This window comes from Choloepus didactylus, chromosome 12 (assembly GCF_015220235.1).
Source record: "Choloepus didactylus isolate mChoDid1 chromosome 12, mChoDid1.pri, whole genome shotgun sequence".
Taxonomy (NCBI): Eukaryota; Metazoa; Chordata; class Mammalia; order Pilosa; family Megalonychidae; genus Choloepus; species Choloepus didactylus.
In genome coordinates, this window is record NC_051318.1 from 102,490,259 (window position 1) to 102,517,218 (window position 26,960).

Below are 26,960 nucleotides of genomic sequence, written 5' to 3' on the forward strand. Positions count from 1 at the left end.
TGACAAGGCCAAATCAACAGTAGTCCAGAAAACCCTAAAGAATACCCTGGTCCCAATCTGAGACTCTAAAAGTTTCACTCACTAAGTTAATTTTTCAGAAACTTAAGTCCTCCAGAGTATTCCTATGTCAGATAAGTTCCAAAATGCAGGGGCAATGGCTTCTTCAAGAACATCAACCATATGCGTCCCCCTTTCTCATGATGTCAACACCCCTTCTCAACATGAACAAGTTAAGGTGTTCACTGTCTAGACATCCCTGAAGATCAGGAAAGTGATTAAACTAGAGGAAGGGGTAGCAACAGACAAGACAGAATTCAACAAAGGATTATAAATACTGTATCTTTATATACATATTTTTCTTAGTTGCTAGAGTATTAGAATAGTTAGAAGGAAAGAACTGAAATGGTGGAACTGTAGCCCACAACATTCTTTGAAATTTGCTCTGTATCTACTTGTTAAACTGTACTTTGAAAGTTACCACCTTTCTGCATATATATTTCACAATAAGGAAATAACTGAAACTGTGGAAACTTAACCCATAACATTCTTTGAAATTTGCTAACTACCTGTTAAATTGTGCTTTGAAAGTTACCACTTTTATCTATATATGTTATTTTCCACAATAAAAAATGAAAAAAAAAAAGGGATCAAAGACCTAGATATAAAAAGCCAGAATCATAAACCTCTGGAAGAAAATGTAGAGAAGGAACTTCAAGATCTTCTGGTAGGCAGAGGTTTCCTAGATCTGACACCCAAAGCATAAGCAATGAAAGAAAAAAATAGGTAAATGTGACCTCCTCAAAACTGAATACTTTGGGGCTTCAAAGGACTTTGTCAAGGTTAAAAGGCTGCCTAGTCAATGGGAGAAAATATTTGGAAACCAAATATTCCTGGTTTAATATCCAGGATTTATAAAGAGGACCTATTACCCAATGATAAAAAGACAATCCAATTTAAAAATGGGCAAAAGACAAGAAAAGACATTTTTCCAAAGGAAATACAAAGGGCTAAAAGGCACATGAAAAGATGTTCAACCTCACTAACTATTATGGAATTGCAAATCAAAACTACAATGAGATATCATTTTAGAGAAATGATAAAAAATACAGAAAACTGCAAGTATTGGAGAAGATTCAGAACAATAGGAACACTTACTCACTGCTGGTGGGAATGTAGAATGGTGTAGCTGCTGTGGAGGACAGCTGGCTGCTCCTCAGGAAGCTAAGCACAGGACTGTCAGATGATCTGGCAATCCAGCTACTACTCAAAAGAACTGAAAGCCGAGACACAGACAGACAACTGCACACCCATGTTCGTAGTGGCATTACTCACAATTTCCAAGAGACAGAAACAACCCAAGTGTCCATGAACCCATGAAAGGATAAACAAAAGGTGGCATATACATATGATGAGATATTATGCAGGTGTAAGAAGAAATGAAGTGATGATGCATGTGACAACATGGATGAACCTTAACCACATTATGTTGAGTGAAATAAGTCAGACACAAAAGGGCAAATACTGTATGACTCCATTAATATGAATGAAATATGACTAGCAAACTCTTGGTGTTAATATCAAGAACATAAGTCAACAGAAGACAGAACGAGGGCAGAGAATGGGGAGCTGATGCTTAATTTGTGCAGTATATGTAATAAGGTTTATTGTAAATGTTTTGAAATGGATAGAGTTGATGATAGCACATTAATATGAGTGTAATTAACAGCACTGATATGTGGGTGTGATTGTGGTTGAAAGGGAAAGTTTAGGGTCATGTATGTCACTAGAAGCCAAGCCAGATGATGAACCATGGGACTGCATAACAGTGAACTCTCTTCAGGGTGAAAATTTTCTATTGATTGTGGTGATGAATGCACAACTCTGTGAATATGCTAGAAGACATCGATTATACCCTTTAGATGGATCGTATGGTATGTGACTTTATCTCAATAAAACTGGTTAAAAAAAAGAAGTCTTTGTCATGTCCCAGTCTTCTCTTTTTTGTTGATGGTTTCTGGATATTTATCTTGTTCCTCTGGGTGGATCATCATCTCCTTTTTTTTTTCTTGTAATCTTTTGTTGCAACACTGTACATTTTAATATTTTAAAGTTGTTTCCTCTTGGATTTAGTCCCTGAACTCTCTGTACCTTAAGTTTTTATCCAGCTAGTGATATGTTAGGGAATTCTGGAGTGCCAGGAGCTAACAAAAACAAACAAATCAATGCAAAAAAGATCTTTCAGTCTTTGCAAATTGGCTCTGCACTGGCTGGTGCTGTCCTTCAGAATTTAGCCCTTCTCTCAAGGCAAATGGGAAGTGCAGGGTCCTCTCTGTCTTTTCTGAGCCTATATCTTGTCCTGAACTTATGCTTGCTCCTGGCCTCAGGAATTCTCCCCTTTACATGAATTCTAATGCCCCCTGTAATCCCAATGTAAAAGACTTTCTCCTTCTCCTAAATGTTCTACTGTATGACTTAAAGCAGGCAATTCTTTGCCCCAGGACACTGTGACTCAATTGTTTCTTATATTGCTTTAGCTATCAGAAGCTACTTCTGCCTACAGGCAAGTTCTGGAGATCAAGCCAGAGAGCAGTTTTCTGGTTCAGTTTTTCAGGCTACCACCTGATAGATTGTGTTCTGGTTTGCTAATGCTTCCGGAATGCAAAACACCAGAAACGGATTGGCTTTTATAAAAGGGGATTTATTTGGTTACACAGTTACAGTCTTAAGGCCATAAAGTGTCCAAGGTAACACATCAGCAATCAGGTACCTTTACTGGAGGATGGCCAGTGGTGTCCGGTAAACCCGTTAGCTGGGAAGGCATGTGGCTGGCATCTGCTATGGTTTCACAATGGCTTTCTCCCAGGGCATTTCTCCCTAGGCTTCAGCTCCTCAAAAATGTCACTCTTAGTTGCTCTTGGGGCATTTGCCCTCTCTTAGCTTCTCTGGAGCAAAAGTCTGCTTTCAAAGGCCATCTCCAAAATGTCTCTGTAAGCTGAAGCTCCTCTCTCAGCTCCTGTGCATTCTTCAAAGTGTCCCTCTTGGCTGTAGCAAACTCACTCCTGTGTGAGCTTGTATAGTGCTCTAGTAAACTAATCAAGGTCCATACTGAATGGGCAGGGCCACATCTCCATGGAAATTATCCAATCAGACTTATCACCTACAGTTGGGTGGTTCACATCTCCATGGAAATGCTCAATCAAAGAATTAAGATCTAATCAACACTAAATACATCTGCCCCCACAAGACTGCATTAAAGAACATGGTGTTTGGGGGGACACAACACATCCAAACCAGCACAGACTGGCACTGAAATACATGCACCTCAGGATTCACTTAGGGGTTACTCTGTTCCCTCTGGAGCCTTGCCAGGAGCCACAATGGGAGTGCAGGCTGGCTCCACACATCACCAGAAGGGTGTGGGCCAGGGACCAGCAAGGGGGCCAGGAGCTTCTGCTAACAATTTTTTTTTCTTTTTCCCCAATTCAGTTTTATTGAGATATATTCACAAACCCTACAATCACCCACAGTGTACAGTTGTTCACAATACCCTCATATAGTTGTGCATTTCATCACCAAAATCGATTTATGAACATTTTCCTTACTCCAAAAAATAACAAAAATAAGAATAAAAATACATTAAAGAAGAACACCCAAAATATCCCATCCCCCAACCCCCTAACATTCATTTAATTTTTGCTCCCATTTTCTACTCATCTGTCCATACACTGAATAAAGGGAGTGTGAGCCACAAGGTTTTCACAATCACACAATCATACCATGTAAGCTACATGGTTATACAATCATCTTCAAGAATCAAGGCTACTGGGTTGTAGTTCCACAGTTTCAGGTATTTCCTTTTAGCTATTCCAATACACTAAAAACTAACAAGGGATACCTATATAGACCAGAAGAATGCCCTCCAGAATGACCTCTTGACTCCATTTGAAATCTCTCACCACTGAAATTTTATTGTGTTTCATTTCTCTTCCCCCTTTTGGTCAAGACAACTTTCTCAATCCTATGACAATGGGTCCAGGCTCATCCCCAGGAGTGATGTTCCATATTGCCAGGGAGATTTACACCCCACCCACATAGGGGGGAGGGCAGTGAGTTTACCTGCCGAGTAGGCTTAGAGAGAGAGGGCCACATCTGAGCAACAAAAGAGGTTCTTTGGAGGAGACTCTTAGGCACAATTATAAGCAGGCTTAGCTTCTCCTTTGCAGAAACAAGCTTCATAAGGGCAAGCCCCAAGTTCGAGGGCTTGGCTTACCTAATTGGTAGTCCTCAATGCTTGTGAGAATATCAGTAATTCCCCAGGTGGGGAAGTTTAATATTTCCGCATTTCCCCCCAGTTTCTCGGGGGGGGGCGCTGCAAATACATTTTTATTCTCTGACCAAATTACTTTGGAATGTATTGGGATTTCTCATTGACCTGTATAAACCTACCAGATCTCACTTCCTATTCAAATTTCCATGTAATTATGGTGTTTGAATAAACTGACTGTAAAAGTTAAACTATTTAGTGTGCTACAGAAAATATAGATCCTGCACCAAATAAACATCTCTTCCCTTGGTCTCATACAGAAGTTGAAGTTCTAAAGCACAGTCAATATTGTCCTTTACCCTTTGGCCCGATTTGCCCTAGTCCTAACCAGATCCGCTTCATTCATACCTAACTGAAGTCTGAACTCTGTTTCAGTTTTTTTTTTAAACAGTTGCTGTATGAGGCAATACTGACATTCATAGCTGCTGAACTCTAGCTCTGAGTTTCAGTGTCACACCAATACTCAAAGTTCCAGAGACTGACCAGGTAATACACAAACAAAGAGCTCAGCATCTCACAATTTAGAGATAACCATTACAACTCAGGAATAGATGTGACTGCTGTAAGAGTTCACAATCTAGGGAGCTTTATAATAAGCATTCCCCTGATAACCTGTGCTCTAAGATTCAATTCTCAGAGTTTACACATTATCGTTAGTCCATATTAGTGAAACGTTATAATGTTTGTTTTTTTGTTTCTGGAGTATTTCACTCAAAATGCTGACCTCAAGATCCATTCACCTATTTGCAGGTCTCACAATTTCATTCCTTCCTGCAGCCACTCAATCTTCTATTTATGCATAAACCACAGTTCACCATTCTGTTCATCGTTCAATGTACCCTTAGGCCACCTCCATCCATTGCAAATCGTGAATATACTGCCCCCATAAACAGCAGTGTGCAAATATCCATTCGTGTCTCTGATCTCAGTTCTTCCCTCCTAACAATTTTTTAAAGCTGCATTTTTTGGAATCTGTATTCACCCAGTTACTGTAACCCTTTAACTGTTGTGCAGAGTTCAGAGGAAGATGGTTCTGCCTGTCGTTGCCAGTTGTTCAAAGATTCTGTTGGGAAACAGCACCCTGGAGCATCTTATGCTGCCATCTTTGTTGAAAGGCATATTAATCAGACTTGATTACTCATCCATCATTATACCTGTTTTCTTTCCATTTAATTTTGTTTTCACTAACAATATATTATTAATTTGTCATTAGGAGTCATGTTTCCATCCCTCAGCTCCATCTGTTCCAGTCTAGTTGCAGAACTTCTTTCTACTAATATTTACCAGCAAATCAGGGAAATGTAGAACTTAAACTCAAAGACTTATCACATGACAGGAAGAAGGCATTGATTTATAAGCTTAATTTCCCTACATGTAAAAATTTTTAAATAATTTATATTTACATGATTTAAACATCTGTTTAGCTTCCCACTATTATTAGTTTCTTGTGTATAATTTTATATATACAGAATTAAGTAGGAATATATATTCTCCCAGAGGTTTTTTAAAATTTTTTATTGTGATAACATATATAAAACAGAAAATTACCCATTTTAGCCACTTTTAACTGGTATTAATTACATTCACAATTTTGAGCTACCTTCACCACCATCCATTACCAAAACTTTTTGATCAATCCAAACAGAAAATTTGTTCCTATTAATCAATAACTCCCCATCCTCTCCTCCACTTTGAGGTGATACACACACATACACACACACACACACACACATGCATGTTTATACATATATATATATCACAACTACATACATACACACCAATATGAATATACATTATTCCATTTTGTTTTACAGAAATGGTTGTCTATCCTAGCATTGTTCTGTACCTTGCATTTTTTTTAACACATGCCAAAGATTTTATCTCACTTTTTAAATAAGAAACTAGTAAAATAGTACCACTGGTTCAAAGAAGAATTTAAAGTACCACACATTTATATTCAGGTGAACAGCTGATGAAATGCATTTACAAAGAGGTGCAAACTGATCATTATTCAATTGTATTCCACTGTACACAATTAATTTGTAATTCTCTGAACAAACATACTGCATTACTATCAATTTTCTACAATTTATAGAGTTGTAAAATAGCTCAAAGACAATGAAAGGTAGGCATAACCCTGGAAGGGTTAGAAAAGAAACTACGCATTTCAGTCTTTCAAACTTTTCTCGACAGTTTTCCCAGTCCCATGATCATAACAATCTCAAGGGAAGATTATTTTTATTTTGAAATAAGTCTAGCCTCATTAGACTTGGCCCAATTATTTACATAGGTGCAGCAAGAATTTTAACTTACCATGTACGCATTTTTAAATTTGTTCTGCAAGGTGCAGAACTCTATTTCTGTCTGGAAGTCATCATAAGGACTCTCAGATTGGATTTTTTAAAAGCCTCTATTTTATGCTAACCTGAGGTTAGAAAACCAAGCCTAAGAAACAACCCACCAGATTTCACGAGCAGTATCTATAAAATTTGGATGAAGTCCTCTCTTCTCCAGATCTCTGCCTTACAGTTTTTTGTTTGTTTAAGTAATCCTTTATTTCATGCATAAAAACAACCTTGGCAAGGCCAATGTCAAAACTGACAGAGACTCTGAGTTAGTGGAATCAGTTAATGAGGATTTTATTTTACAAAAGCTTACAAATTATATCTTATTTCTTGCATGGCCCCAGAAAGGCCTTGCATAGCCCCAGCCCTCTTGCCCTTCTCCTTTACCAGAACTTTATTTTCTGGGAGATAGACGGGAGTCCAAATATGTCCCAGAGGCCCACATGGAACCTTTGTGCAGGGCTAGAGGGTGGGATCTACCTTTCAGTCTTAACTAAACAATATAGTGTGGATTTCCACAGGGTTTAAACAAAATTCAAAATACTTGTGAAAGAGAAATCCCAGTCTTAGGATATATCAGGCTGAAACAACATTCATAATCCTAGAACTTGTTAAAAACATCTTAAACTTAGAATTTTGAGAAACTATTTTTTTTCTCATTGCTCATATTAGAGTAATGCATTAAGACCCAATTAGACTAAAACACTAGACATTAAAGTCTGTTTGCCTTCTTGGAATACTTAATATGCACAAAGGGTTTGTATAGACACTGTCCTTCCCATTGTTAGCAAAGGGGAAACTGAGGCAGAGTACACACTTAGGGTACAGTACAGGCTGTCACACCACCAAGTTGGTTTTACAGTTGGGTTTAAGTGTATTTAGCAGAAGAAACTTCTCCAACTGCAGACCATTTTGCCTCTTACACTACAGTGTAGAGTAGTATAGATGTTTATGCTGGGCCCCACCAAGTGTGTAAAGGAAGGGGAGGGGAGGCCCTGCTCTCCCCCACTCCATTCCCCGCTGTTGGAGGAGCCTGGCACCTCTGGTCTGACAACAGCCATTAGTGAGGTCAGCCATTCATCTCCACTACAATCCTGTCCCTCATAATTCATACACATTCCACAAAGCAGTCATAACAGACTTCACAGTCTACAAAGCCTGTTCACAAACAGTTGCTCATTTATATACATAGGCAGTCTCCTGCTAGAACGGGCTGTGTTTCAAGGCTCTGCCTGTACAATGCTCGTTTGGAAATCAAGAGCAAATTTTCCCTGAGAAACAATGCTACTGTGTTGGAGTTTGTTTTCAGAAGCCACAGACCTATTTAATCTGTTTGTGATGCCCCCATAAAATGCCTATACATCAACAAGAGGCAGTGGTGGTATGTGTTGGGGAAAGAAACCTATGTAAATAATTTTAAAAATAGCACTTTGCATTTTAACTAACAATTGTAATTAATTTTTGAGTACACAGTTTTTATATACCTTTAAAAGATTCTTTTATTTCTGAATAATTGGATGAAATATTAAAGAAAATATGCTTAGCTCTTATGCTATATGTATCTCTGGAAGGCTAGAAATACTAACTTGTCTGGGTGGACACCAGGGCCCTGGCCCTGTATCCCTGGGGTGTGACCTTGCTGTTGGAAGAGGTGTGTGGAGTTCTGCTTCAGGGATTCAGCAACATCTCCCCTTGCTGTATCTCTGCAGTGAGAGTGGTGATGCTCCATTCCCTCCACACTGGGACTTCCCGGATTCTGCCCTACTGGATGGTGCCGGAGCGTAGGGGAAGCACCCAGACAGATGGGTGTGAGGCCGGTTCCTCTCATTCCCTTTCTTTTCCTTAAGTCCTGGAGATGGATGATGCATCTGACCAACTTTCCTGTCTCCCTGGGCAATGGTGGAACCTGGCCACATTTCAACTGTCTCCTTACTTGCTGCAGCAGGCAAACAATCAGCTCTTCCAAAGTTTATAGGGATTTTTACTAGTGGTACCGAAAGACACCCCACAGAGCCCATCTTTCCCCCAACTCTTTTCATTTTCATGTAGGATCAGGTAGGGTGCAAAGGAGGACCTAAGTGCTACCTCCTTAGGGAGCTTTCCCTGACCCCCAGGCTGAGCTGGGGCCACCGTGGACACCCAGAGAATCTTGGACAGCTCTTTATCTGTGTACTTGGTCCTCTCCTTGGCTTACTACCCAAGGACTCCTTAAGGGCACAGAGCCTGGCCCCAAAACTCAATAGCTATTTGTAAAAAGAAGAACTAAAATTCATTTGTAGTTCAGGTGTTTAAGACATCTTGGTAGAATTGCTGGAGTGAGAGGGCTCAGGTGAGGATGGAAGGGAAAGAGAGACTATGGGGATGAGAAAAAGAGTCTGAAAGGAGTAGGTGAGAAAACAGTAAGGGGCCTGGGATGCCACCACCAAGATGAGCTCAACTAGAGGAGAGAATGAGAAAGAAGTGGCCTCGAGGGCTCACAAGCTCTTCCTGTCTCTTAGCACTTGCACTCTTAAAAGTCCACCCTGGACGTAGGCCAGAGGAGCAAGAACAGGAAAAAAAGGGAGTGGATTAATTCCGCTCCCCAAACTGGTATGTCTGTAAAAGCTAGACAAGAGCCGGCAGAGGGAGGAAGAGAAGGACATTTAAGAGTTGGCCATAGGACCACAGGATCACTGGGCTGATGGGCAATTCCAGAGTATGAGTTCATGTGCGAAGATAGATTAAAAAGACAGTTGTCAGCTGGGATTGTCTGAGTATAGAGTTATGAACAAAATCATTCCAAATATTAATAACACTAGCCCTTCTGCCCAATTCTACAATTATAGCTAAAGCACTTACCATGAATTGAATGAATAACAATTCTTTTTATTATAAGTGTTTTTCTTGGAGGGAGATTCCACTGGTAGATATTTTTCACTTTTTCAAAATATCCAACATATCTATTCTGCAAGACAACAGAAGCCTCAGTTTAAGTGGAAAAGGAAACTCTAAGGTTAGTATTGCTTTTTTATTCATAGAGTTTAAGGATAGTAATTAACTAGAGAAACTATATTGGGTGTCCATTACATAACTAGGCATTTTTATGTTTGTCGCCTCACAACTGAATATCTACCTAGAAAAAAAGTTCTGAACTATGTGTTATGGGGTTATATAAGTAAGGAAATAGGTCTTGCTTACAAGTTGCTTATGATGGAGAGGGCAACTAACCAGAACAAACAACAAAACAGCTACAACATCATAGCAAGAGAACACTAATTGCAACTCCGAAAAAAGTCTATCTGGATTTGGGGGAGTAGTAGTTTCGTTGTGACTGTTGGAGGAAAGTTTGTGGTTTGGTGGGCAGAGCAGCCTGTGAGGCATGGGAGAAGGCTGGATGTGAAAATTCAAGAGGAAGACCTCCATAAGGCGTTAGTAGATTTTATGTCATTTTTCTCTTGTCTGCCAGCCAGAGTTTCTTCACTCTCAATTTCTCTAATTCTATTTTTGCAAGGAAGCCTGGAAGCCTAGTCCCTCCCTATGGCAAGCTGCTCACAAGGGCACTCCTTGAATCTCTCTTCTCTTCATCAGCATTCTACTACTGAATCAAGTGAACTTAAAAGTTGACAGAACTTTCCCCACCTGCTGGGAAGTATTAATAAAATTAACTTCTATGTTTTCCCTTGGAAAGGGACAGTCAAGAGAAAGGCCCATGCAAGTTCTTAATTCAGAAGTGGATGAAGTGAGGTTCCTATTGCAGTCCACAATGCAGGGTCGGAATGTGACAGTAACTGAGAATTGCTACCCCACACAGAGGGAACTCTGTCCTGGAATCTCTAACACAGCTCTCCACCCTGAAGCTGGATCCTTGCATTGCTTCCCAGTGAATCAGAGGAGATGAAGTTGTAGCCTATGGGGAACTGTGCATAGCTGCAGAAGAAATGGGGAAAGGGAGAGGTACAGGGTGCCCTGTTGAAGGAGCTATACTAACACCCCCTTGGCTCCTGACTCAAGATTCTCCATCCCCAGTAAAGGCTTGTAACCCCACCATGGACCTTAAGCTGCTTTTGTTCCCACTCTTCATTCTCCTACAGGTGAAAACAACAATAGCTCGTAGCAGAATTTAATACAACTGACACATATTTAGTAAACACCACAAAAAAAAGGCACTATGCTACCACTTTGGGATGTGAAGAGTGGAAAGATGGCTAAATTGTGGTCCAGGCACTTCAAATAGCTAGAGAATAATATAAAGTGAATTAAGTCCCTAAAAGAAATACAAAGGACTGTGATAACTGAAAAAGCAAGAGACTACCCCAGGCTGGGAAGGGAAGAGGATTACAGGAAAAGGGGCCACATGAGTAATCCATGTGTGTGGGCAGTGTTTACAGGTGTGGGGAATAGCACACAGTCTGAATGTGTTAAAGAGTAGGATATGTGAATGCAAATAGAAGAGGCTAGAAAATTCAAATTGTTGAAGATATTGAGTGCCAGCTTAAAACATCTGGATTTGTTTCCATTAGTAATGGGGAGCCTTTATCGATTTTGAGCATGGAAATGATACAGTTAGAGTTGAGCTTCAGGACATACAAGTATTACTTTTAGCCTATGGCCTATGGCTATCCTTTTTTGCTTGGGTATGGCAGAAAAGCATCAGTGGCTAAGTATAAGTTCTTTTTGCTCAAACTAAAAAGTTCAGGGGCCAGGAGAGTGTTCCACTAGCAAGGTCAAGGGTGCCTGTTCAACTCCCCTCACTTCACTCAAAGAAAAACTCATTTATAGCCACATCCACTTAAGAATTATGAACCAACTATCACTTCAGTTTGAGGCAAATACAGAAAAGGCAATAGAAATGAGAAGCTGTGTACTGAATGGGACATGAAGGGCTTCAGCATCTGACAGAGGATCTGAGTCTTGGCTCAAAAAGTTAATTTCTCTGAACATCAATTACTCAATCTGTAAAATGGGAATCAGTATAGTGACTACTCATAGAGTTGTTGAGAATATTAAATGAGATAATGAACATAAAGCCCTTAGCATGGTTCAGCAAAGGTTAGAATGTTTAAATCTCTATAGGGCAAATATTCTGACTGCTTCAATAAACAAATTACAAGGAATAAAGATAGAGAGATGGGGAAACTATAAATAAAAACAGACTCAAGAGACATAGCAATCAAATGAAATGTGTGGAACTTGCTTGGATCCCGACTGAAATAAACCAAATCTAAAAAAATCTTAAACACAATTATGGAAATTTAAAGAAGTACTAGACATCTGATTTGAAGGTATTTTTCAAGTTTTTTTTTAAATTTCATTTTGAAATACATTCAAACTTACAGGAAAAGGTGCAAAAACAATACAAAACCCATACACAGAACTCCAGCATACCCCAACCTCCCTCCCCCAATACCCCGATCCACCAACTTTAACATCCAGTCACACCGCTATTTCTTTCTCTCTCTCCCTCCCTATCTATCATCCATCATCTATCGCTCTGTCTTCTGAACATATGAGAGCAAGCTGCACACATCTTTGAACAAACGATATAATTCACATATACCTTTCCCATGAACAAGAACATTCTTTTATGCAATCTCATTAAGCACAGCTACGAAGTTCAAGAAATTCAACATTGGTATAAAGCTTACATTCTATATTTCCTTTCTTTTTTTCTTATGTCCCATCTGTGTCCTTTTGAGCCTCCTCTCCTCCATCCTCAGATCCCAATCCAGGTTCATCCTTGGCATTTAATTGTCATCTATTTAGGCTGTCTTTTTTTTTTTTTTCAATTGTGGAAACACATATACAGCCTAAATCTTCCCATTCCACCCCCTCCCTAGCATTCCATTAGTGGGATTAATCACAGTTAGAATGTTGTAATGCTATCACCTTCCCACCATCCATTACTAGAAATTTCCTTTCACCCCAAACAGAAACCCTACACTGACTTCTTAACTCCCCATTGCCCCTTCCCCCACTTCTCGGAACCTGTACTCTACTTTTCATCTCTATGGTCATATTCTCTGATACTTTGTGTTTACTGTGGGGCTTAAATTTAACATCTTAAGTCTATAACAATCTTGTTTTCTTTGATACCAACTTAACTTCAATATGACACATAAACTATGTTCCTATACTCCATCATTCCCCTACCTTTATGTAGTTCTTGACAAAAATTACATGTTTTACATTGAGTCCAAACCACTGATTTATCATTACAGTTCATGTATTTTAGATCCTGTAGGGAGTAAATAGTGGAGTTACAAATCAAAAATACAGTAGTGTTGGTATTTATATGTGATCTTTACTAGAAATCTTTATTTCTTCATGTAGTTTCAATCAATTGTTTAGTGTCCCTTCCTTTCAGCCGGCTCAACTCCCTTTAGCATTTCTTATAGGACTGATTACTGGTGATGAAGTCCCTCAGCTTTTGATTATCTGAGAATGTTTTCATCTCCCCCTCATTTTTACCCTCCATGTGTTTGTGAATTCTCCAAGTCTCTGATGGTTATTGTCTTCTATTTGTATTCCATTGTGGTCAGAGAATGTGCTTTGAACAAATTCAATTTTTTAAAAAAATTTACTGAGGCTTGTTTTATGTTCCAGCATATGGTCCATTCTGGAGAAAGATCCGTGATCACTAGAGAAGAATGAGTGTCCTGGTGACCTGGGATGTAATGTTCTATATATGTTTGTTAAATTTCTCTATATATCTCTCTCCTTTCTTTGTTTCTCTGTCAGTAGGGCTCCTTTAGTATCTGAAGTAGGGCAGGTCTTTTATTGGCAAAATCTCTCAGCATTTGTTTGTGAAAAATTTAAGCTCTCCCTCAAATTTGAAGGAGAGTTTTGCTGGATAAAGTATTCTTGGTTGGAAATTTTTTCTCTCTCAGAATTTTAAATATGTCATGCTACTGCCTTCTCGCCCCCATGGTGGCCACTGAGTAGTCTCTACTTAGCCTTATGTTGTTTCCTTTGTATGTGGTGAATTGCTTTTCTCTTGCTGCTTTCAGAACTTTCTCCTTCTCTTCAGTATTTGAGAGTCTGATCAGAATATGTCTTGGAGTGGGTTTATTTGGATTTATTCTATTAGGAGTTCGCTGGGCATTTATGCTTTGTGTGTTTATACTGTGTAGAAGGTTTGGGAAGTTTTCCCCAACAATTTCTTTGAATATTCTTTCTAGACCTTTACCCTTCTCTTCTCCTTCTGGGACACCAATGAGTCTTAAATTTGGACTTTTTATTTTATCTATTGTATCCCTGAGATCCATTTCAATTTTTTTCGGTATTTTCCCCATTCTTTCTTTCATTCTTTCATTTTCCATTCTGTGGTCCTTGAGGATGCTGAGTCGTTGTTCAACTTCCTCTAATCTTGTATTATGAGTATCCAGAGTCTTTTTAATTTGGCCAACAGTTTCTTTTATTTCCATAAGATCTTCTATTTTTTAACTTAATCTTGCAATTTCTTCTTTATGCTCTTCTAGGGTCTTCTTTATGTCCTTTATATCCTGTGCCATGCTCTTCTTCATGTCCTTTATATCCTGTGCCATGCTCTCATTGTCTGTCCTTAGTTCTTTGATTAATTGCACCAAGTACTGTGTCTCTTCTGATCTTTCGATCTGGTTGTTTGGGTTTGGGTTCTCCATATCGTCTGATTTTATCATATGCTTTAAGATTGTCTGTTGTTTTTGGCCTCTTGGCATTTGCTTTACTTGATCTCTAATTTGTCAGATCTACAGCTTGGTGGCGTACACTTTAACTAATCAGCAGATGGCATCCACGAGTCACCTATTCCCCTCAAGTCAGTTCTCCACATCTTTGTCTTTGTGGTGTGTGGAGGTCTGGTTCTTGTGGGGTCCAATTGGTGCACCAAGTTTGGGTGTGTTGTTGGTGCTGTCTGCCCTGAATGTGGGGCGTGTGTCTGGGTGGTTAGGGAGGCAGGGCAGCTTTAATAACCAAACCTCCCAGGTGTTCCTGGAGATTTAAGGCTGTTGCAAGGGCCTAATCCTTCATTTCAGTCTTGCCACAGATTGTCTCTGCCGCTGACCCACAAGTCTTGGTATTGGCGTAGGGTCCCTGGGATTTCCGAGCGGGTTTCCATTCTCAGCAATGCTTTTCCAGGACCTCTGCTGAGGGAAGGTTGTGCCATGTCACAGGTGCACACTGGCCCGCCAGGGAAGCCCTGGGCCGCTGGGCTGTGCAGGGGCGCTCCCAGCCCGCTGCAAAGATGGCTGAATGGGGCATGTTAATCTCCCCCTCTTTGCACAGCTCCACCTTCCCAGCTCCAGGACAATTAGCTGTGGGTGCACTAAAGGCCACTGTCCACGGACAATATTGTGGTGTGTGCGTGGTGCTGTGGGAAAGACTCCCCATCACACTGGGTTTCTTCGTGCGGCTCTGGGCTGTGGGTCTGGCCCCAGGTGGGAGCATCCCTAGGCTGCCAGGGAGATGGCTGCAAGGGGCACGGTTTCTTTCTCCTTTTGGCTCCCCTCTGCTCCCCTGGCCCTGAGACAATCAGCAGCAGGTGTGGGAAGGGGTATCCTCCATGCCAGACACCGAGGCGTTGGCCTAGCCCACTCCTGCCATGCTTTATCGCGTGGTTCTCACTGTCGTATCTGCAGCCGCTCCCAGGTTTTTTTTTTTTAAGAACTAGTCCGTCTCCAAACGCCAACCCATGGTTTCCCCACACCGCAGTGTGGCCGCCGGACTTTCAGCCAGCTTACTCACTCATTTCAGAATGCAGACTCCTGGTTTCACCAAATGCACGGTCCCTGTGGATTTAGCAGACCTTGTCTGGCTAGTGCATTGTTGGAACTGGTGTTCTGGGTCACTTTCTGGTTTTTATCTAGTATTTTTCATGGAGGTGTTTTTTTTGCCCTGTCTCACCCAGCTGCCATCTTAGGTTCTCTTAAGGTATAATATTTTTAGGTATGGTAAGTGGTATGAAGGTATGTTTTTTTAGGAGTCCTTATCTTAGATCTCATACTGAATTACTTGTGGGATAAAATGATATGATGATTGGATTTGCTTCAAAACAATCCAGGTTCAGGGGAGGAATGGAGAATGGGAGGGTGAGGAGAGCTGGGAGGGAATGGATGAAACATGGTCGGCTAGTGTGAAGAGATTGCTGGAGCTGTGTGATGAAGATGAGGGGATTCGTATCTGATTTCTCAGCTCTTGTGTATGTTTAGGATTTTCCATAATAAAGTATTTTAAAAGGAAAAATAAGGTAATAGTATATATTTCACATGGGTATTATGCAAATAAAATGAGATGATATATGTAAAAGTGCCCTAGTGTCTGGTATATAATAGGTTCTTGAAAAATGTTTATTCTCCCTTTCTTCTCTTTTAAAGTACAGTTTCTCTGTTTCCTTCTCCCCCCCTCCCCACCCCTCTCTCTTTCTCTCTTACACACACACACACACACACAAGGGAGTCTGCAGAAAGAGTCCTTGTGATGTTCTGAAAGGATTCAATTGCCCCAGCAGGAGTTTGTGAAAGATTCAGTTCCACTCTATAGGGAAATAAAAGACTGATCACTTTACATAATCTTCAGGGGTCTGGAACCTATTTTATGAAGGGATTCAGCTCCTGAACTCTGAAAAACAACCAATATAAAATGCATAGCAGGGTGCTCTGGGGGAGAATATGATGCTCACAAAGCATAAGCAGCCCCTGAGATGCAGCTCTTAGCTTTTGGAAGGGATCAAGGCTACTTGGCCTGTCATAGGACACCCAAGTTCTGCTACCTGATTGCCAGAGACTAAAATGAAACCAAGTACTAGGCACCACTCAGACTAATCCCCAAAGAGCCATGGCCCCAACCCCTTTTTAAGGAAAACTTACTTGAGAAGGTGTTTCTACTCCCTGAAATTTAGAACTGGTGGTTTTATCTGTTCGTCGTTCTCCAAAATAATAAAGGCTTTCCTAGAGAAAAGAGGAAAATCCAACCATGATGCATGTATGCTTTTCCTTTTCCTATTTAAAGCATTTTTTAAATGTCTAAAGTCATGTTATTTTCTTCAGTCAGTGTTCTCTGGGCAGAGGCTACCAAAAATAACAAAATTAATAAAGTCACATCATGTATTTTTCTCATTTAAGATTCATATAGACATGAAATTTTAGAGCTGGAAAGACCTTAGAGATCATCTGGGTCTAACCCTTCTTCCTATCATTGCATTTTATAGTGAGAACATACAGACCAAAAAAGAAAAAAGAAAAAAATTCCAAATGACCCCTCATGTATAGCACCACTTACAGGTAGAATGGGTACTGAAAACAGGTCTCCTGGCTTAGTCTAGGGCTCCAGATCAGTGGCTTTCAAACTTTTTATTTAATAGAGAAGTTGTAGGTTTACAGAAAAATCATGCAGAAACACATAGTTTTCCTTATTGTTAACACTTTGCATTAATGTGGTACATTTGTTACTATTAACTATAGCCCACAGTTTACACTAGGGTTCACTCTTTCTGTTGTACAGTCCCATATTTGTTTTTAACATTTTTATTCTAGCTAACATATATACAATGTAAAATTTCCCCTTTTTAACCACATTCAAATATATAATTAGTGGTGTTAACTACATTCACAATATTGTGCTACCATCACTACCATCTATTACCAAAGTTTTCCATCACCCAACAAAGTAAGTCTGTACCAACTAAGCAATAACTACCCATGCTCTACCCCCATCCGGTTCCTGGTAACCTTATTATAGGTTCTGACTGTATGAATTTGCTTATTCTAATGATTTCTTATCAGTGAGATCATTCAATATCTGTCCTTTTGTGTTTGGATTGTTTCACTTAACATGATGCCTTCAGGTTCATCTGTATTATATCTATGTTATTGCATGTATCAGAACCTCATTCCTTTTTCATTGTATGTATGTATAGAACACATTTTGTTTACTGATTCATCTGTTGATGGACACTTAGGTTGCTTCCATCTTTTGGCAATTGTAAGACATTAAGAACATCAATGTGCAAATATCTGTTCAAGTCTCTGATTTCAAATATTTTGGGTATATACCTAGAAGTGGGATTTCCAGGTCATATAGTAATTCTATATTTAACTTTCTGAGGAACAAACTGTTTTCCACAGTGGCTGCATCACTTTACATTCACACCAATAATGAGACTCTCCACTACCTATTACTTTTTATTTTCCATTAAAAAAAAATAGTTAACTATTCTAGTAGGTGTGAAAGGGTATCTAGTGGTTTTGATTTGCATTTCCCTAATGGTCAAACGTTCAGCATCTTTTCTTGTGTTTATTGGCCATTATTATATCCTATTTGGAGAAATGTCCACTCAAATCTTTCGTCCATTTTTTAATTGGGTTGTCTGATGGTTAGTTTTATGTGTCAACTTGGCCCAGGTGTTAGTGTCCAGTTGTTTGATTAAGCAAGTACTGGCCTTATTGTTACTGTGAGAATATTTCATAGACTTAAATCATCAGTAAGTTGATTGCATCTACGGCTGATTACATCTACCATAACTGAGGAGATTGCCTTCAACAATGAGAGATGTCTCATCCAATTAGTAGGAGGCTTTAAAAGGTGTTAAAAGTGAGAAGTTATGATTTCAGCAGTCAGAAGAGAGAATTTCTATCTCTCCTTCAGCCAGCCAGCTTCTCCTGGGGAATTCATCAAAAACCTTCACCTGAGTTCCTAGCTTGCCATCTACCCTACGGAACTTGGACTTGCCCATCCCCACTGGTGAATGAGGCAATTTTTTTTTATTGTAGAATACAACATATATACATAAAAGTGATAACTTTCCAAGTGCAATTTAACAAGTAGTTAGAGAGCAAATTTCAAAGAATAGTATAGGTTATAATTCTACAGTTTCAGTTATTTCCTTAATAAGAAATATAACATATATACAAAAAGGTATTATCTGAGTATGATTTAACAAGTAGATATACAGGAAATTTCCAAAGTTATTATGAGTTATAGTACCATAAGTTCAGTAATTTCCTTATTGTGAAATATAACATATATACAAAAAGGTACACCTTTCAAATTACAATTTAACAAGTAGCTATAGAACAAATTTCAAAGGATGATATGGGTTACAATTCCACCATTTCAATTCTTTCCTTCTACCTATTCTAATACCCTAGCAACTAAGAAAAAGAAAATCATATAAAGATTCAGTATTCATAATGCTTTGTTAAATTCCATCTCACCTGTTGCTAGCCCTTCCTCTCGTTTAATCACTTTCCCAATCTTCAGGGATGTCTAGGCAGTGACCACCCTAACCTGTTCATGGTGAAAAGGAGTGTCAACTTTATGAGCAAAGGGGACACATCTAGTTGATGTCTTTAAGAGGCTATTGCCTTTGGATTTTGGGACTTAGTTGGCATCCGAGCACTCTGAAGGATTTAAGTTTCTGATGAATAAACTCAGTGAAACTTTTATAGCGTCTCAGATAGGGAGCTGGGTATTCTTTAGGGTTTTCGGGACTACTGTTGACTTGGGCTTAACATACTGTGGTCATTTGGCGTATCTAGGTGAAGCTTGTATAGGAGTAACCTCCAGGACAAATTCTTGACTCTATTTGAACTGTCTTAGCCACTAAAACTTTATTTTGTTGCCTTTCCTTCCCCCTTTTTGGTTAAAAAGACCTTTTCAATCCCTCAATGCCAGGGTCAGGCTCATTCCCAGAATCCATGTCCCATGTTACCAGGGAGGCTCATTCATCTTGGGGGTCCTGTCCCACGTCGGGCGGAGATTGATGAATTTATTTGCAAAATTAGGCTTAGAGAGAGAAATCCACATTTGAGCAACAAAAGAGGTTCTCTGGAGGTGACTCCTAGGCATAATTTCAGGTGGGCTTAGCCTCCTCTTTACAACCATAAGTTTCACCTGAGCAAGCCTCAATATTGAGGGCTAGACTTATAAAGTAGGGGGCTCCTAAATTCACATAGCATATGTTATATCCACGATAATCCATCCACGTCTCACATTATCATCACTCAGTTGTACAATCTTCATTACTCTCCATTTTAAACAATTCTCATGACCCAAAACATCTCATAGCTCCTGTCAGCCCTTAATTAGTTGTCCTTAGTATTTGTGTAATACTAGTGTGGTATTCCTGCCAATTTTTAAAATAGAAAACTCATACTATTTACAGATATTTCCTATTGGTTCTATTTCCCTAGAGGACCCTGACTATTACAGGTTGTTCGTCTTTTTGTTTTTGAGTTGTAGAATATCATTATATAATCTGGACATAAAACCCTCATCTGACATGTGGTTTCCAAATATTTTCTCCCATTATTTAGGTTGTATTTTTTTTAATTAGAGAAGTTGTAGGTTCACAGAAAAATCATGCATAAAATAAACAGTTTTCATATACCACCTGTTGCAGTTTGCTAATGCTGCCATTATGCAAAATACCAGAAATGGATTGGCTTCTACAAAGGGGATTAATTAAGTTACAAATAACCTAAGTTACTTAAAAATGTCCAAAATAAGGCATCAACAAGAGGATAACTTCACTGAAATAAGGGCAATGGCATCTGGAAACCTCTGACAGCTGGGAAGGCACGTGGCTGGCATCTGCTGGTCCTTTGCTCCTGGGCTGTTTCAAAATGGCTTTCTCCAAAATGTCTTTGGCTTTCTGTCTCTCTTAGCTTCTCTCAGATCTCTGCTTGGTTCTCCCAGGGTGTTTCTGTCTAAGCATCTAGGAGTCCCCTCTTAGCTTCTCTGGGGCAAACTCTGGGTTTCATATCCTAGTTTAGCATCTCCAAACGTCATTCTGTCTGCATCTCCAGAATTCCTAAGCATCTCTGTCAGCTTGGGCTCCTCTTAAAGGACTCCAGTGATCTAATTAAGACCCACCCTTCCATGGAAATAATCTAATCAAAAGGTTTTACCACACAAGATTTATTAGAAGATCATGGTTCTTATGGGGTCCATAACAGTTTCAAACTGGCACACCATCCTATTATCAATACCTAGGATTAGTGTGGTACATTTGTTAAAATTCATGAAAGAACATTTTTATAACTGTACTATTAACTGTAGTCCCTTGTTCACAATAGTGGTCACTTTTTATATTGTATCACCTTACATTTTTTTTGAATTTTTAATCAAGTAACATACATAGAACCTAAAATTTCCCCTATTAACCACATTCAAATATATTAATCCAGTGCTGTTAGTTACATTCACAGTATCATGCCACCATCGCTAAAATCCATTACAAAAAATTTGCAATCAACTTAAATAGAAACTCTCTACAATGTAAGCACTAACTTCTTCTACAAAACCATACCTTGGTAACCTATACGCTAGATTCTGACTCTGAGTTTGCTTATTCTAATCATTCATATCAATATATTTGTCCTTCTGTGTCTGGTTTATCTCACTCAACATGATGTCTTCCAGGTTCACCCATTTTGTTGCATTAATCAGAATTTCATTTTGCTTTAATGATAATTAATATTTCATTGTATATATATACCATATTTTATTTATCCATTCATCACTTGAACCTTGGCTAGTATTTGGATTGCCAGGTCATACGGATGTGCCAGTTTGAATATACTATGTCCCCCAAAATGCCATGTTCTTTGAGGCAATCTTGTGGGGGCAGAAGTATTTAGTGTTGATTCGATTGGAATCCTTTGAGTGAGTGTTTCCATGGAGATGTGACTCAATCAACTGTGAGTGAAACATTTGGATAATTTCCATAGAGGTGCTACCTTCCCCTTTCAGGGTGGGTGTTAATTGGATCACTGGAGTACTTTAAAAAGTCACACAGGCCCAGAGGCTTGCCACAGCCAAGAGGGACACTTTCAAGGATGTATAGGAGCTGAGAGAGGAGGTGCAGATGAAAGACAGTTTGAAGACAGCTGTTGAAAGCAGACTCTTGCTCCAGAGAAGCTAAGAGAGGACAAACACCCCAAGAGCAACTGAGAGTGACATTTTGAGGAGGAGCTGCGGCCTAGAGAGGAATGTCCTGGGAGAAAGCCATTGTGAAACCAGAACTTGGAGGAGACACCAGCCACGTGCCTTCCCAGCTAACAGAGGTTTTCTGGACGCCATTGTCCATCCTCCAGTGAAGGTACCCGATTGTTGATGCATTACCTTTGACACTTTATGGCCTTAAGACTGTAACTGTGTAACCAAATAAACCCCTTTTATAAAAGCCGATCCATTTCTGATATTTTGCTTAATGGCAGCATTAGCAAACTAGAACATATGGTAATTCTATCCTTACCTTTCTGAGGAACTGCCAAACAGTTTTCCATAGAATCTGAACCAGCAATGAATGAGTGTTCATATTTCTTCACATCCTAACACATTTATTTTCTGTTTTTTTTTATAGCAGTTTTTTTTAATGGGTATGAAATAGTACCTAGCTGTTTTTTTTTTACATTTTTTTATTGTGAAATATAACATATATACAGACCAGTGATAACTTTCAAAGTACGATTTAACAAGTAGTTAGAGAATGAATTTCAAAGAATGTTATGGGTTACAGTTTCACAATTTCAGTTATTTCCTTATTGTGAAATATACTGTATATAAAGAAAGGTGATAACTTTCAAAGTATAATTTAACAAATAGTTGTATGGGTAATTTCAAGTGGTGTTATGGCTTACAGTTCCACAATTTCAGTTTTTTCCCTCTAGCTATTTTAATACTCTAGCATCTAAAAAAAAGTATTAATATAAAGATTCAGTATTTGTAATCCTTTGTTAAATCCTATCTTGTCTGTTGCTACCCCTTCCTCTCGTTTAATCACTTTCCTGATCTTCAGGGACTTCTAGGCAATGACCACTCTAACTTGTTCATATTGAAAAGGGGTATTGACATAATGGGGAAGGGGGGGCTGCATCTGGTTGATGTTCTTGAACAGGCTATTGCCTCTGGGTTTTAGGGACTTATATGGCATAGGAACACTCTGGAGGATTTAAGTCTTTGAAAAATAAAGTTAGTGAGTGAAACTTTTACAGAGTCTCAGATAGGGACCTAGGTATTTTGGGATTACTGCTGGCTAGGGTTTGGCATACTGTGGCCATTTGGAATAGCTGGAACTTGCATAAGAGTAAACTCCAGGATAGCCTCTTGACTCCATTTGAAATCTCTTAGCCACTGTAACCTTATTTTATTACCTTTCTTTTCCACCTCTTGGTCAAGAAGGCATTTTCAATTCCTCAATGCCAGGGCCAGGCTTATTCCTGGTAGTTGTGCCCCACATTGCCAGGGAGATTCGCTCCCCTGGGAGTCACATCCCATGAAGGAGGGATGTTAATGAATTTATTTGCAGAGTTGGGCTTAGAGAAAGAAAGGCCACATTTGAGCAATAAAAGAGGTTCTCTGGAGGTGTTTCTTAGGTATAATTATAGATAGGCTTAGCCTCTCTTTTACAGCCATAAGTTCACAAGAGCAAGCCTCAAGATTGAGGGCTTGACTTATGAAGTAGGGGGTTCCTAATTTCACATAGCATGTATTCTCTCCAAGATAAACAATCAGTGTCTCACATTAACTTCATTTAGTTTAACAATTATCATCATTCTCAATTTTATACAATTATCATAACACAAACACACCAAAGCCCTTATCGGCCCCTAATAATTGATTCCTAGTATTAGTCTAGTACTGGTAAGGTATTCCTACTAAATATAGTCTATAATATGTTGCTAACTCTTTGTACCAGTATCATGCCTTAGAACTGTATCATGCAAACACTTATTTATATTTGTAGTTCTAGTCTGTGGGATACAAGCCTTTAAACAACAACTATGATCATGTTCATCTTCAACCCGGTGAACGAAAAACCCCATTAACGAAAAATCGTCACCCTTGTCCATTCCCATACCTTTAAGTTTACCGTCATTAACATGTCTGTACATATTAGGTTATCATTCCCCCTTCCCTAGCTTCTGTCTATCTTTAGGTTCCCTATATTCTACATTGTTTAAAACTGCTTTTACATTGTTCAGGGAGTTCATAGTAGTGGTACATTACAATATCTCTCCTTTTGTGCCTGACTTATTTCACTCAGAATTATATCTTCAGGGTTCATCCATGTTGCCAAATGTTTCAGGACCTCATTCCTCTTCCTGCTGCATAGTATTCCATCATATGTATATACCACATTTTGTTTATCCATTCATCTGTTGAAGGACACTTGGACTGTTTCTACCTCTTAGTAATTGCGAACAATGCCACTATGAACATCGGTGTGCAACTGTCTGTGTCACTCCTTTTCAGATCTTCTGGGTATATACCAAGAAGTGAAATTGCTGGATCATAGGGTAACTCAATATTTAGGTTTCTGAGGAACCATGAAACTGTTTTCCACAGTGGCCATATCATTATACAGTCCCACCAGCAAGGAATAAGAGTTCCAATTTCTCCACATCCTCTCCAGCATTTGTAGTTTTCTGTTGTTTTTTCAATATAGGCAGCCATTCTTATTGGTGTGAGATGATAACTCATTGTGGTTTTGATTTGTATTTCCTTAATAGCTAGTGAAGATGAACATTTTTTCACTTTTTTTTTTATCCATTTGTATTTCCTCTTCAGAAAAATGTCTTTTCATATCTTTTGCCCAATTATAATTGGGCTGTCTGTATTACCGTTGAGTTTTGGATTTCTTTATATAATATTGGATACCAATCTCTTACCTGACACACGTTTTCCAAATATTTTCTCCACTGTTAGCAATGACTCTTCACCTTTTTGACAAAGTCCTTTGAGGTATAGAAGTTTTTGATTTTGAAGAGTTCCCTTGTATTTATTTTTTCTTTTGTTGCTAGTGCTTTGGGTGTAAGGTCTAAGAAGCTACCTCCTAATACTAGGTCTTGAAGATGCTTCCCTACATTATCTTCTAGGAGTTTTATGGGACTGTCTCTTATATGGAGATCTTTGATCCACTATGAGTTCATTTTTGAATAGGGTGTGAGATAGGGGTCCTTTTTCATTCTTTTGGACATGGATATCCAGTTCTCCCAATCCATTGTGTGAAGAGGACTGCTCTGTCTCAGTTCAGTGGATTTGGGGCCTTATAAAAAATCAGTCGACCATAAATCTGGGGGTTTATTTCCAAACTCTCATTTTGATTCCATTGATTAATATATATTTCTATCTTTGTACCGATATCATGCTGTCTTGACTACTGTGGCTTTATAGGAGGCTTTAAAGTCAGGAAGTGTAAGTCCTCCTACTTCATTTTCATTTTTAGAATGTTTTTGGCAATTTGCAGCCCCCTTCTCTTCTAAATAAATTTGATAACTAGCTTTTTCAAGTCTGCAAAGTAGGTTGTTTGGATTTTGATTGGAATTGCATTGAATCCGTAGATAAGATTGGGTAGAATCAACATCTTACTTATGTTTAGCCTTCCTATCCATGAACACGGAGTATCTTTCCACCTATTTAGGTCCTTTTGGATTTCTTTTAGTAAAGTTTTGTAATTTTCCATGCAGAGGTCTTTTAGGCCCTTGGCTAAGTTTATTCCCTGGTACCTGATTTTCTTAGTTGCTATTGTGAAAGGAATTTTTTTCTTGAATGTCTCTTTGGTTAGGTCATTTCTAGCAAACAGGAACATTACTGATGTATGCACATTAATCTTTTATCCCACCACTTTGCTGAATTTATTAGCTTACATAGCTTTGTCATTGATTTCTCAGGACTTTCCAAAATATGATCATATCATCTGCAAATAATGACAGTTTTGCTTCTTCCTTTCCAATTTGGGTGCCTTTTATTTCTCTGTCTTACTGTACTGCTCTGGCTAGAATTTCTGGCCCATAGTTGAATAACAGTGGTGACAGTGGGCACCCTTGTCTCATTCCTGATATTAGGAGAAAGGCTTTCAGTCTCTCACTGTTGAGCACTATGCTGGCTGTGGGTTTTCCATATATGCCCTTTATCATATTGAGGAAGTTTCCTTCAATTCCTACCTGTTGAAGTTATTTTATCAAAAAAAGGATGCTGAATTTTGTCAAATGATTTTTTTGGTATCTATTGAGACGATCATCTGATTTTTCCCTTTTGATTTGTTAATGTGTTGTATTCAGTCGATTGATTTTCTCATGTTGAACCACCCTTGCATGCCTGGAATGAAATCTGCTTGGTCATGGTGTATGATTCTTTTAATGTGTCTTTGGATTCAATTTGTAACTACTGTGTCTCCCAAAATGCCATGCTCTTTAATGCAATCTTGTGGGAGCAGACATATTAGTGTTGATTAGGTTAGAACCTATTGATTGATTGTCTCCATGGAGATGTGACTCCATCAACTATGGGTGATACCTTTGATTAGATAATTTCCATGGAGGTGTTACCCCAACAAATCAGGGTGGGTCTTAAATCACTGGAGTCCTATAAAGGAGTTCACAGACAGAAGGAGCTCAGAGTAGCTGAGAGTGACAGTTTGGAGAGGAGCTGAGAGAGACACTTTGGAGATGGCTTGTGAATAAAGCAGGACTTTTCCTAACACTTCAGAGATGCTAGCCCAGAGTTTGCTCTGGAGAAGCTAAGAGAGGACAAACACCCCAAGAGCAACACTTTTAAGAACACACAGGAGCTGAGAGAGGAGCTGGAACACAACCTGGGATCAGCAGATGCCAGCCATGTGCCTTCCCAGCTAACAGAGGTTTACCAGACACCATTGGCCTTCCTTCAGTGAAGGTATACTTGTGTTTATGCCTTAAATTGGACATTTTCATGGCCTTCAGACTGTAAATTTGTAACCAAATAAACTCCCTTTATAAAAGTCAATCTGTTTCTGGTATTTTGCACAATGGCAGCATTAGCAAACTGGAAGAGGGAGATTGGCATGTAGTTTTCCTTTCTTATAGTATCTTTATCTAGTATTGGTATTAGACTGACGTTATCATCAGAAAGTGAGTTAGGTAGTTGCCTTTTCCTTAAAATTTTTTAAAAGAGTTTGAGCAGAGCTTGGAAAGTTTGGTAAAATTCCCTGTGAGGCCCTGCTTTTATCTGTAGGTAGATTTTTGATGACTGATTGGATCTCTTTAATTGTGTTTGGTTTGTTGAGGTCTTCTATTTCTTCTTGGGGCAGTCTAGGCTGTTCATGTGTTTCCAGGAAATTATCCATTTCCTCTAAATTGTATAGTTTTGGGGCATACAGTTGTTCATAGTGTCCTCTTATGATGTTTTTTGTTTATTCTGGATCCACAGTAATGTTTCCCCCTCTCATTAATGATTTTGTATATTTGGGTCTTCTATCTTTAAAAAGCAATTTTATTGAGATATATTCACATACCATACAATCATCCAAAGTGTACAATCAATTGTTAACAGTATCATCATATAGTTGTGCATTC

At 39.0% G+C, this 26,960-nt stretch overlaps 1 protein-coding gene across 1 annotated transcript in view; it reads right to left on the reverse strand.

Moving 5' to 3' along the window:
- The window catches only part of LOC119506941 (phosphatidylinositol 3,4,5-trisphosphate 3-phosphatase TPTE2-like), a 173,729-nt gene that overhangs the window by 65,007 nt on the left and 81,762 nt on the right, over positions 1-26,960 (reverse strand). The window contains exons 12-13 of the mRNA XM_037799943.1: positions 16,491-16,571; positions 9,508-9,613 (exon numbers count right to left, since the gene is read on the reverse strand). Of these exons, the coding sequence (XP_037655871.1) occupies positions 9,508-9,613; positions 16,491-16,571 (187 nt within the window). The remainder of the gene's footprint in view (positions 1-9,507; positions 9,614-16,490; positions 16,572-26,960) is intronic.